Genomic DNA, 12,298 nt, shown 5'->3' with positions numbered 1-12,298 from the left:
TTGAATGAAGGCTACTCTACCTTAGTTAGAGTTTACTCAGCCATAAAAAGGGATTCTGGCTTTACCAGGACTTCCAAGACTGAGATTCTCAACAAGATTGCCAACATAAGGAAGACTTGGTGGGAGCCCAATGCCTTGCCTAGATCATTACTCATTCAAGAAAGAGGAATTACAGTTCACAAATCACCTCATTGGTTGATGGAGTTCAGAGACAACAAAGGAGTCAGAAGATTTTTCAGACTTGAAGATCAGCTCAAGATTGCCAGTAATGAAACTCTCAAGGATATGCAATCTAAGTTGGACATCAATGAAGAAGATGAAGCTGAGTTCTACAGACAACTTCAACTTCAAATAGAGGAGAATGACAGGAGGCTAGGAAAGAAAATAAGGGATCAAAGGAAAAGAAATTAATCTGCTCAGGCTAAAGGAGCACCCTTGGAAACAATGTAATTCTTCAATTCCATCTCAGCATACACATTTTTGCAGCACTTTTGAATTTTTGCTTTATTCAGTTAATATGTTTGTCAAGTGTTTTATTATCATCAAGCTAAACCCAAATTTATGCCTACAGTTCTAGTAGACATAAATAGGGGGAGATTGTTAGGAATATGTGTATTAGTTTGATGATAAGTTAAACAAAATACTTAAGTAGAAATCTAGTGTTTGTAGCCTCAACGGATAAGACCATCCTGGCTATCCGTTGAAGGAGTAGCTTTACTTAGAAATAAGTTTAGTATTGTAGCACATTTCATTCTCTGGATTCAAGTTGTAATTCTTAGATGTTGTGGGAAATTATCAGTCATGTTGACTACCAGTGGATATGCAAATAAGAGGGCTAATTGTAAATATTTCATGCCTTGTAATTTTGTATAAGTGAAGAAGTATCAACTGATATTGAAGACCTTCAACGGATAAGAAACAAAGCTTCAACGGATGTCTCTAAATCTTCAACGGATAATATCCATCAACGGATAAGTGCTTCAACGGATAAGACTTCAACTGCTAATGCATCAACGGATAAAGCTTCAACGGATAAAGCCTCAACGGATAAGGCATCAATGGATGAAAGCTTCAACGGATGCTTAGTTCAATAGCAGTTGATAGTGACAATTCATAAGCTGACAGAGGCACATGGGTTGACAGAGACAAACTGGAATGTGGCAGCCTCTAGGAGGAATCAAGAAAATGCAGCATTTCCATTCTGGTGTAAACAAGGGAGTATTCAAAGATTAACAGCTAAACCTAAATTGCATTGGATAGAGAAATGAAAAAGAAACATGTGAAGAGCCTTTTAATTGTATTTTACATTTTTGTCTTCACTTGTAAACTTGGTGATATATAAACCAAGTAGCAGCTAGTAATTAAATGTAAATTTTCCAGAGCTGTTTAGAAAAATCCAGAGAGAAAATCATCTAGTTTGTACTAGGAAGCAGCTGTGATTTAATTCTTTGAATCACAGATTTTCTGAAATAACACATCTCTGGTGGAACAACAAATCCACCAGAAAAGTTTTTAAGTTCTTTGTGTTTTTTACACTTGTGTTTGAATATATATCTGTCTGTATTAGCTTCAAGCAATTCACACACATTTGCTCACTAAAACACTTAGCCTTAGAAACTGCTCAAAACTTGAAAAAGTTTTGAGATTTACATTCAACCCCCCTTCTGTAAATCTCATTGTTAGTTCACTGGGAATAACAACTCTCACTTGATAATTCTAATGTGTGTGCTGTCTAGCGCGTGTTTAGTGGCTGACTAACAGTGAGGACCATTACCAAGTGTGTGAAGCAGAGAGAAGGTCTATGGAGTGTCAAGGTAACAGGTTCTGAGAACATAATAGTCTATAAGTTAGAGAAATGCTACACTAATAAAACCCACCATGACCAATACCATAGATGCTAAATACAGATGCTTATATCTAGTCTAATAAATATTGAGTTTTGTATATCATATTAGTTCATTGTTCATTTCAGAATCGGTCTCGTAGTTTACTTTCTTATTAGCTTGGACTTTTATAGATGTATCAAAGTGCAAATATGTTGATGCTTTAGTTGCCCCACTCATTGGTTACACTTTTAGTTTGTTATTGGTTAGCTACTGATTCAGTGTTCTTTTGTGATGGAGGGATAAGCATTTTTTATTTTCCATTCATTGGGCTCCTCCTGCTTCATCCCAAATATTATGCTCAGACCAAAAACATGTATACAAAAACCCTTTCTTTAGTATAACAAAAAGCATGTACATGCCTCACGTGTGGCTATTATGCATGGGAGACTCCATTCCCGGGTCTGAGAAAGAGTTGAAAGTCCACCCTCCCCTTTTAATTTTTTCTGAAACAGAATTTTAAACATAGGAGTAGTTATTGTTTTTATTCACTGTGCTTGGATGTAATGTAAGAAATTTTATTCGCATTTCATTTTTTTTAAATATTAATGGATCGGAGCTCCGGTCCGTGATCCGTGATCCTAACGGATCCGGATATGGATCGGGTTATAAAAAATCCGACAAAAATCCGATCCGGATCCGAATCCGGTAAAATTAAATGAATCAGGATATAGATCAAGGCTGATCCGATCCAGATCCGATCCATTAACAACCCTAGTTGGTACCATTGATAGGATCCACCATGTTAACATTGTCAAACTGGTCAGGTTTTGGCTTTAAGGGTCAAAAACGTGCTCTGATTTATGAGTTCATGCCTAATGGATCTCTTGATAAATACATCTTCGTTGAAGAGGAAGGTGGAACACCGTCTTTAAGTTGTGAAAGAATTTATGAGATTTCATATCAAGTGGCTTGTGGTATTGAGTATTTACATCGAGGTTGTGACATTCAAATATTGCATTTTGATATCAAGCCGCATAACATCCTTCTCGATGAAAATTTCAATCTCAAAATTTCTGATTTTGGACTTGCAAAATTACGTGCTACCAATGATAGTATAGTTACTATGACTGCTGCAAGGGGAACATTAGGTTACATGGCCGCTGAACTGTTTTACAAAAATATCGGAAGTGTTTCAAATAAAGCAGATGTGTATAGTTTCGAAATGTTGTTGATGGAAATGGCGGCGCACAGAAAAAAATTGAAGTCAATGGTGGACCAAATTAGCCGAAGTTACCATCCTTCATGGATCTATGATCAAATAGCAACGAAAAGGAGATTGAATTGGAAGATGCTTTTGAGGATGAAAGGAATTTGGCAAAGGAAATGATAATTGTAGCAATGTGGTGTATACAAATGGAACCAAGTGAACGTCCCTCAATGAGCAAAGTTGTCGAAATGCTTGAAGGAGACTCTGAGCTTTTGGTGATGCCTCCTAAACCTTTAGTTTGTCCACAAGAGACACCAATCGAGCATCAAGAAGTCCATCAAATGTCTTCTAAATGATGATGAAATACTGACCAAGATCTCATCCAAATGTTTGTAAACTGATAATGTTATTTCATTTTTTCTAATTCCTAGATGAAGTTTGTGGCATAGTTTTGTGTCTTTCATGTCTGTAGCTCAAACAATATGTGTTCATATTCTATGTTACTTGATAAGTTCTCAAAGAAGAAGATGATCATAACTTCAATCTGATATAATACAATTGTACAAATGATGCGAATCAAGTTTTATGCTTAATGTTATCATTAGTGCCAAGGCATCTACCATAATCTTCATATCATTTCACAAACAGTACGTGCAGTTATATGTATAGAATCAAAACAACGTTACATAATCCTCGATGAATCTCATCTCTTTGAATCATTTGATACACAGATGTGAGAATCACATTCTTCGGCTGCAGCTTGCATAAAACATTATATTCAGTATCAAGTGCAATAGTACATCAATACCATAACCACAACATCACTAGAGGCGCCTCATTATTACCTCTCAGTCTGATTCGAAAATAACTTCAAGCGTGTTGCTAAATGTGGATGCATTTCTTGTACTGGCAGACTTAAATGGATTAGGAGGTATAGCTGGGCAATCTTCTTCTTGTAGCATTTGAATCACATGTTTCATGGAAGGCCTGTCTGCTGGGTGCCAATTTATGCACCAAAGTCCTACTATAGTTAGCTTCTTTGCAATGTTGCTATGTACTTCTTCCTCAATCTGGCTTCTTGGCTCTCTTCCTTGTTCAAGCTGATGAAAAACCCATTCGGGAAAATATGCTTCACTGGTGTTTCCTGTTCCTTCCGAAGTATGATCCCGTGCTCCAACCATTTCAAGCAACAACATACCAAAGCTATAAACATCCGATTTGGGTGACACTTTCCCAAAGTTTCTGGAAAATACTTCTGGTGCAATATAGCCTATTGTCCCCCTAGCCATTGTCATGGAGAACATACTTTGTTCTTTAGTGCACAACTTTGCTAGACCAAAATCAGCGACTTTTGGATTGAAATTTTGGTCCAACAGAATGTTGTGAGGTTTAATGTCGAAGTGGAGAATTCGCTGAGCGCAACCTTGGTGAAGATACTCGATACCTTTGGCTATGCCTAGAGCAATATCTTGCATCTTTTCCCATCCAAGGAATTGTTTATTCTGATTTTTTCTCGAGTAAACAAACTTATCGAGTGAATTGTTCGGTAGAAACTCGTAAACAAGAGCTCTTCTACAGCCATCAGCGCAGTATCCAACCAGACGAACCACATTAACATGGTGAACTAAGCCGATTGTACTAACTTCATTGATAAAATCTTCTCCACTTCCTTTACCATCAACCTTGTCATTCAACACCTTTACCGCGACAGTGATATCATTGGAAAGTTGTCCCTTGAAAACTGATCCATAACCTCCTTCTCCTAATTTGACTTTAAAGTGATTGCTGATCCTTTTAATATCGGCATAGGAGTATTTTGAGGGCTTGAGAGCTTTGTAGTCCTCCAAAAATGTTTCAATCTTTGACCGGTATTTTTGTTTTTGTATATATGACTTGGTAGCATAGTACAATGCTACAAATGTAAGTAACACCAAGACGATGCCTCCAACTCTACCTAAACAAAAGTATGAGAGGTGAATTATGTAATATGTAACCAAAATCCAAGAGCCAGTTTTATCTTGTGAAAGTGTTATGCATGTAATGACCTTAATTATAACAATTTTAAATATAACTTATTTATTTTGACAGAAATTTAGACGTGTCTGAGCTCGAATCCTCAGCCTCCTCCATTACTTGGTAAAGCATTATTTAGTAAGCAAGAAAAGGAGTGCAACCAATGATTTTGTAGTTTTTATGTCATTAAGTTCTATCGAATTTCAAGTAAAGACGTACTCAAAATATTTATGCCTCTGAATTGTTTACATTTTTTAGAGAGTGTCCGACACGTATTTTAAGGTGCATATAAAGTATAGTTCTGTAAAAAAAATTACAATTTTGTTTTTCTGAATAAAAATTAAAACATTCAACTTTTATTCAGAAAAAGAAAATTGTAAAAATAAATTACATAACTATATTTTTTATGCACCTTAAAATGCGTGTCGGACACTTTCTAACAATTAGAAGAGACTGGGGGAGTATATTGTTGAGTATGTGCAACTGTGAACAACGTACAATTTACAGAAGGTTTGACAGATTCACCTGCTAGAAGAAGTTTATGTGACGGATGGCCTGAAAAAAATCAGAGAGTAATTATTTCCGGAACATTGGCAAAAGTAGAGAAATTTCAATATTCTTAATCAGGAGATACAACATAATTTTAATAAATCAGTTTAATGATACAATTAGCACATGCTAATGGAGGTGAATACTGAAAGCAAACTCGAGGACATACCATTGCTGTAGCACTGGGTGAGACTTGTGCTGTTAGGTCTAAACCTGCAATACTTTCCTTTAGCTTCGCAATGACTGCAATCGGGTCTGGACCAAGTCATCCATCCTACGTAGAAAGGGACATCAGAAATGTCGTACATCTTGGTGCAATATTTTAAGCCAGTTCGTGCCAAGTCCATATGAGAATAAACGGGATAGACATCATTATGATTGCCTTTTAAGGAAGTGATAGCATCTATGGTTCTTAAGGTTGTACTATATCCTGGTCCATATATATGTCTGTTTGCAGATGAACAATTGTAAAATGTATATTCATTGAAGTAAGAAGGAAATGGACCAGGTCCTTTTATTGGAGTGTCTGGAGTAAAATGTGTGAAGGAGAATTCGACAAGTAGGAGTCGTGTTTATGATGGATGTGGTTGTGAGAGTAGTCATAGTGTTGTCTAATATCTCGGGATGCAACAAAAAATTGGAGCTTCTGTGATCTGTAGTCAAGAGATTTTACATGAGCCTTGACAGAGAACGAAAGGTAGACACCAGGAAGAGAGGTGTTGACCTGATAATTAAACTCCACCACTGTAAAATTGTCACTACTACAAGCGAGTTGAAAGCCAGGTGGGAAGATACAGTGATCATTCTTCTTGTGATGCTCATCTCTTTCTTTGAGATGAAATGGAAACCTGATTTCAGTTGTTCCACAGCTTGTCATGTTGCAACTATCAATCTGCATCTCTGAACCTTCCAGGCTAGTGATAATGATATTACTACAAACAATTACAATTATTACCAACTTCAACATCTGATGATGAACCATTTCCATGTTCAAGCTTATGGTTCCCATCTTTATACTTTCGGATGTGTCCAGGCTTATGGTTCCCAGCTTTTTACGGTGATGAACCATTTCCATGTCCAAGAAAGTTATGAGACGACAGACAAGTCACCTCTATCTAAGTCTTCGCCTACTGACAAAGTCATTTCAAAAATAAAATGAATACCTTCGCTTCCAACTACTACCCACTCTAAGATTTAATGCAGAAATACTGATGAAAGTTATGAGATGACCAAGTCATCCTAATAATAAAATGAGTGCCTTCCATTTTAAGATAAAATTAGGATAAGCTTAATACAAGTTGCTCTGTTTCCCGCAAAGAAGTTCCACAATAGAATTATATAGGACTGTACATGCTATCCACTTCGCCTCCACACAAAAAATGGGTTCGTGGTTGATACTAATTATTATCACAGCGTGGCTGATATCCGTAACTTGCAGCAGCGGATCCTTTGTATCAGATAATTCTTCTTCTTCGTCATCTTCATCTTGCGGTGATATCCATGACATAAGCTGTCCATTTTATCTCAAAGGCCATCACCATAACTGTACAAATTTCAGCTATGAGCTCTCCTGCCACAATCGTCGTACTTTATTACATTTTTCTCTGTCAGACTTTGGTGAACTAGACTATGTGTTTTATGTGGAGGCCATTAATTACGAAAACTACACTATACGGATACTTGATTCAGGGTTGGCCCAAGATAAATTTTTATGTTGTTCCAATACTACTCTTTATGATTTCCAACAAGGATCATTCTACTTTGAGTTGTCCCGCCATATCTATGATAATAATAAGCCCATAACTTATATAGACTGTCCAGCTCCTGTGAATTTGTCAGATCGATACATACCTGCACCTTCTTGCTCATCATCATCAGTCTCCTCCTATGTTGTCATTGGATATATAAATTCGTTAGAGGTCGAGATCAATTGTAAGATTAGGGGGTCAACCTGGGTGTCAACTTCGTGGCCTAATATCAATCAAACATCTTTCTTGGATGCTCAAGACAGTCACAGCCTTGTATACGGAATTGAGCTTCCATTCCATTATATTTATTGCCTTAACTGTTCGCTATATTATTCTGTTCCTACTGATTATTGTTTAGAAGTCCAACGTAATGATGATTACTTTAGCTGTGTGCAGCCATCGTCCTTCTCCTGCTCGTCAAAATACGAAGACCATATAGCTCTCCTTATCTGCGGTAACAGACAAGAGTAATAGATATTTTATAGTATTATTGTACGCTTATCTTTTTGAAATCACCGTTCAATGTTTAAATTTTTGTAGGCTTACTAGAACACCACTTTCATGCCATCTCAAGGTGGTTTGAAGGTGCATCCTTCCAATTTTTTCCCCTACTACACATGTCATATAACACATATCAGTGCGTGTGTCTTTCGAGTTTAAACCATTTTCCACTGTTTTTGACCTAATATTATTGCTACCTGCAGTCCAGCATACAACTGTTTATAACACGACGGGTAAAATTTGTACTTTGCAGCATTTTTTAACTGTGCAGTTAAGATTTAGATTTTAGGCTGAATGACAACGCTAATGTACTCTCTTAGTCTCTTACCTTCTTGATGATGTTACTTGGTTTGTATAGGGATTGTTCTTGCTGTAAGATATTTGTGTGGTATAGCATTTTTATCTGTAATTCTGGGATTTAATTTAAGAAGACGACATTTGTCTGTGTACAACATCATTGAAGACTTTCTGCAAGGTCAAAACGATCTCATGCCTATTAGGTACACTTATTCACACATCAAGAAAATCACCGGTGGATTCAGTCATAAACTGGGTCAAGGTGGCTTTGGTACCGTGTATAAAGGAAAACTTAAAAGCGGCCTTGTTGTCGCAGTTAAAGTATTAGCCAACTCCAGTTCTACCGACCGCGATTTCATTAATGAAGTTGGTACCATTGGCAGGATCCATCATGTTAACATTGTCAAACTTGTGGGATTCTGCTTTGAGGGTCGGAAACGTGCTTTAATCTGCGAGTTTATGCCTAATGGATCTCTTGAAAAATACATTTTCTTCGAAGAGGTTGGAGGAACCAGAACTCTGAATTGTAAAGAGATTTATGACATTTCATGTAAAGTGGCACGTGGAATTGAATATTTACATAGAGGTTGTGACATTCAAATCTTGCATTTTGATATCAAACCTCATAACATTCTCCTTGATCAAAATTTCAATCCCAAAATCTTTGATTTCGGCCTTGCAAAATTACGTGCTACCGATGATAGTATTGTTACTATGACTGCTGCAAGGGGAACACTGGGTTACATGGCTCCAGAATTATTTTACAAAAATATTGGAGGTGTTTCAAATAATGCAGATGTATATAGTTTTGGAATGTTGCTGATGGAAATGGCGGGGCAAAGGAAAAATTTGAAGCCATTGGTGGACCAAATGAGCCAAATTTACTACCCTTCATGGATCTACGATAAAATAAGTGAAGGAAAGGAGATTGAAATGGAAGATTCTACCGAGGATGAAAGGAAGTTGGCAAAGAAGATGATAATTGTAGCAATGTGGTGTATACAAATGAAACCAAGTGAGCGTCCTTCAATGAACAAAGTTATTGAAATGCTTGAAGGAGACTCTGAGCTTCTGGTGATGCCTCCTAAACCTTTAATTTGTCCACAAGAGGCGCCAGCTGAGCATCAAGAACTCCACCAAATGCCTTCAAACTAATGATGTGATGCTGATCAAGAACTAATCCAAATGTCTGTAAACTGTTTACGTTTTAATATTCGGGGCATAATGCTGTGTATTTCTCATTTGTACCTCGAAACTATATGTTTATCTTCTATATTACTTAATAAGTTCCCAGAGAAGAAGATGATCCTGCAATTTTAAACTATTCAATTGTACAAATGTAGCCAAGCAAGCTTTTTAGCACTATCTCCAGGGCAGTTCATGTTTTATAAGGATATCCGTTTGCATAAAAAAAGGATCTGACTATTAGCACACGTCGGTCTAAAATTCTTACAGTGACATTCCAGCTCACAAATTATGAAGATAATTCACAATAATTTTGAACACCAATCTCAAAACGAGTCGGCAAAAGGATCAAAATAGCAGCAAGGATGATTCTCTTGAATTAGGACATTTTCAAATAAAACATGTGAAAGGGGTGGGAAGATAGGTAATATTCCATTATCCTGAAATTTCCTAGCAATCCCAACTGCATGAAAGTGTTTTAGATCTTCTTCATATCTTTGAAAGTACATACAAGATTTGATTCTGATTTTTGATTTTTTCTTCCTTTCCCTATGTTCTCAAACCACTTACAATACTTATATCTTGATGCTTAACTTCTTGTCAAGACTTTATAACCCATGCATCTTCTTAAATAGATTTAGAACTATAAAATACTGTAATAGGAAATCCTGCATCTAGAGGAATGTGATCAGTAAGTAGCAAGACTCACCGTGGAGAACAAAGGAATCATCAATATAGTTGATATAGATCACCTTATTCGAATACATTCATCTTGACTTGACCAATTTTCTCTCTTAAATATTATTTGCCCCTTGGTTCTACTCTCAAAAGATAGAGACATTAGTCAAACACACAGTAGTATCATTTCTTGCAAGTTGTAACAAACTAGTCCATCATTTGGTTGCCAAGTCAAAACACATGTAGAGCATCTGCAAATACATGCTCTTCGAATGTCCATTTATCCATAGAATCAGGATAGGTTCTTATCATTTGTAGAAATAAGTCACAAGGATAATATATTTTATGTGCTCGTGTATATCCGACATGGACAAATGGTAGGACGGGGTTGGACATGTTGGCATGTCCACTTGGCTTCCGAAAATTTTTTAGGCATGTAGCATGATCTTTATAAATGCCTAGTGCTCAGTGCATTTTATTCACATCCTCAGCTCACTACTACTTCTAGCTTTCTACTTCACCTGCAGATTATTACAATGGAGTTCACTAAGAAAGTCACTGGCGGTTCATCATCATCTTCTTCTCCTTTTGTCGATCTTTTTGGTCCCAAGGACTCTTCAATGCCATCCTCTTCGGCAGGACACTTTAGCTCTGTTTTTGGTCCATCTTCCACGGTATCGTTTCCCTGCTTTTGTCTTGCTTTTTCTGAAATTTTAACATGTGAATTTTCTAATTTCTAATTTATAATTTTAGGGACTGGTTAGGGATTATTCTCCCTCTGGATACTCAATACCATCAAAAAATCAGAATTCTGGCAGTGCGAATGAATATTGCAGCACAAAATATGAAAATCAAGGTTTGCACATATTACTACTGCAGTCCTACTACAACTAGTAATTTCTTATACTTATATGAAATACCATTAAAGTTTGTATTTTTGCATGAACAAATAATCATCTATGAGAAAGTTAATGCAGCTGAATATCTACTTTTTGATGCAAGTAATTAGACCTAATATGGACTGAGAACAGCGACAAAACGTTCTTGAAACTTTTAAAGTATTTGGAGAAACTACAGTCCACAGGTCACATTTTCAACCTTCTTTCGTGTTAATTATAGATCACAAGATTTCGAAAAGCTATGGTACAAGTGGAAGCATACACAACAAGGACAGGAGTGCTAGCTATGAAACAGTAGAATCTTGTAATTACAGCTCATCAATCCATTATGGTGGCCAAGAAGTTTATCCTTCAGATATGCAGTCGAAAAATACTCATAGTGCTGTAAGTAACTCCTTTCATCTCGTGACAACTCTGATCTATAAATATAATTATACTGCGTTCCTAATTTGATCAAAGTAATTATCTAGTGCTACATAGCTCACTATTTTTGTTTAAACATCTTTCAGTTCAAGAAAGATGGCCGAGATGATAATTCTAACAGTGCTTCACGCGGAAACTGGTGGCAGGGTATGTCAATGTTGTGGAATTTCTTTTATATGATCAAGTGTCTCTGAGGTCTGCAGTACCTGGAAGCAAAACCCCAGCTTCGAACCCTTTATTACGCGCACACACATGCAGCAGCACATGCACACAGAGTCATTCTACTAGATGATAGTATTTTATTTTTTGCAATGTAGTTACCTGTTTTAAATTCTTCTTGCCTTTTGTTTGTTCAGGATCCCTGTATTACTAGAGCCTTGTCTTCATGTATTCAAACCATCTTCCAGAAATCAAGGCAAGCAAAGTTTCCGTCGTTACAGAAACTTTTATTGACCATTATTATGTAGTGTGCAACATCTGAGGACAGCTCCGATATCTAGCAGTCAGAGAGCTTTTTGTAATTTTCTTCATGTTACCCTCTTTTACCTGTTCTGTTCTGTAGCCTATCAAGATCTCAAGAAGTCTTGTATATGGTATGATTTCTTTATACGAGAGTAAAATATTTCCTCGAAGATAAGTTTTGATCAATCCAAAAATATAGTTTACATGTAGGCACCTGCAAAGTATCTTTTCAATCATCAAAATGTACATCACTAAACTCTGTCACAGATTTTTTTGCCTTGCAAATGGTAATGGTGAATAAAATCAGAAACTTTTACTTGGAAAAGAGACTAATGAATAAAATTTCAACAATAAAGAGGCTTCAAAGCAAATGAAACAGCAAGATTAACAGAAACAGTCACTTAACTTTCTTAAACGATATCATACTTGTTATAGCAGTCTGCTCAGCTGAGGAACTCCCGGCTGTATATATATGAATTCGTCATGAACTTGTGCAACACATGTCTGAAC

The 12,298-nt window shown here is 36.6% G+C and overlaps 3 protein-coding genes and 1 pseudogene across 4 annotated transcripts; 3 read left to right on the top strand and 1 right to left on the bottom strand.

The window, feature by feature from the left end:
* The first annotated feature begins 2,431 nt into the window (after positions 1-2,431).
* LOC141701679 (rust resistance kinase Lr10-like) lies at positions 2,432-3,496 on the top strand (annotated as a pseudogene).
* A 189-nt stretch (positions 3,497-3,685) lies between these two features.
* Positions 3,686-6,692, bottom strand: LOC141701681 (rust resistance kinase Lr10-like). Its single transcript, XM_074505314.1, has 3 exons — positions 5,765-6,692; positions 5,572-5,601; positions 3,686-4,987 (listed from the first exon to the last, which is right to left on the bottom strand). Exons 1-3 carry the CDS (start codon positions 5,940-5,942, stop codon positions 3,882-3,884), a joined length of 1,314 nt encoding a protein of 437 aa, XP_074361415.1. The 5' UTR covers positions 5,943-6,692; the 3' UTR covers positions 3,686-3,881.
* A 185-nt stretch (positions 6,693-6,877) lies between these two features.
* LOC141701680 (rust resistance kinase Lr10-like) lies at positions 6,878-9,414 on the top strand. The gene is made up of 4 exons (XM_074505313.1): positions 6,878-7,797; positions 7,884-7,928; positions 8,048-8,077; positions 8,203-9,414. Exons 1-4 carry the CDS (start codon positions 6,975-6,977, stop codon positions 9,294-9,296), a joined length of 1,992 nt encoding a protein of 663 aa, XP_074361414.1. The 5' UTR covers positions 6,878-6,974; the 3' UTR covers positions 9,297-9,414.
* Positions 9,415-10,298: 884 nt separating this feature from the next.
* On the top strand, positions 10,299-11,966 carry LOC141701683 (uncharacterized). 2 transcript variants are annotated; one of them, XM_074505319.1, is made up of 5 exons: positions 10,307-10,678; positions 10,758-10,860; positions 11,124-11,287; positions 11,413-11,473; positions 11,683-11,966. In XM_074505319.1, exons 1-5 carry the CDS (start codon positions 10,541-10,543, stop codon positions 11,697-11,699), a joined length of 483 nt encoding a protein of 160 aa, XP_074361420.1. In that variant the 5' UTR covers positions 10,307-10,540; the 3' UTR covers positions 11,700-11,966. The 2 variants fall into 2 exon arrangements, with proteins under 2 accessions (XP_074361419.1, XP_074361420.1); XM_074505318.1 differs by lacking the exon at positions 11,683-11,966 and having other exon boundaries at positions 10,299-10,678; positions 11,413-11,674.
* Positions 11,967-12,298: the final 332 nt, after the last annotated feature.

Source organism: Apium graveolens, unplaced genomic scaffold (assembly GCF_009905375.1).
Source record: "Apium graveolens cultivar Ventura unplaced genomic scaffold, ASM990537v1 ctg4292, whole genome shotgun sequence".
Lineage (NCBI taxonomy): Eukaryota > Viridiplantae > Streptophyta > Magnoliopsida > Apiales > Apiaceae > Apium > Apium graveolens.
Note: the sequence above shows the minus strand (reverse complement) of the source record. Positions and strands in the feature narration are given on the sequence as shown.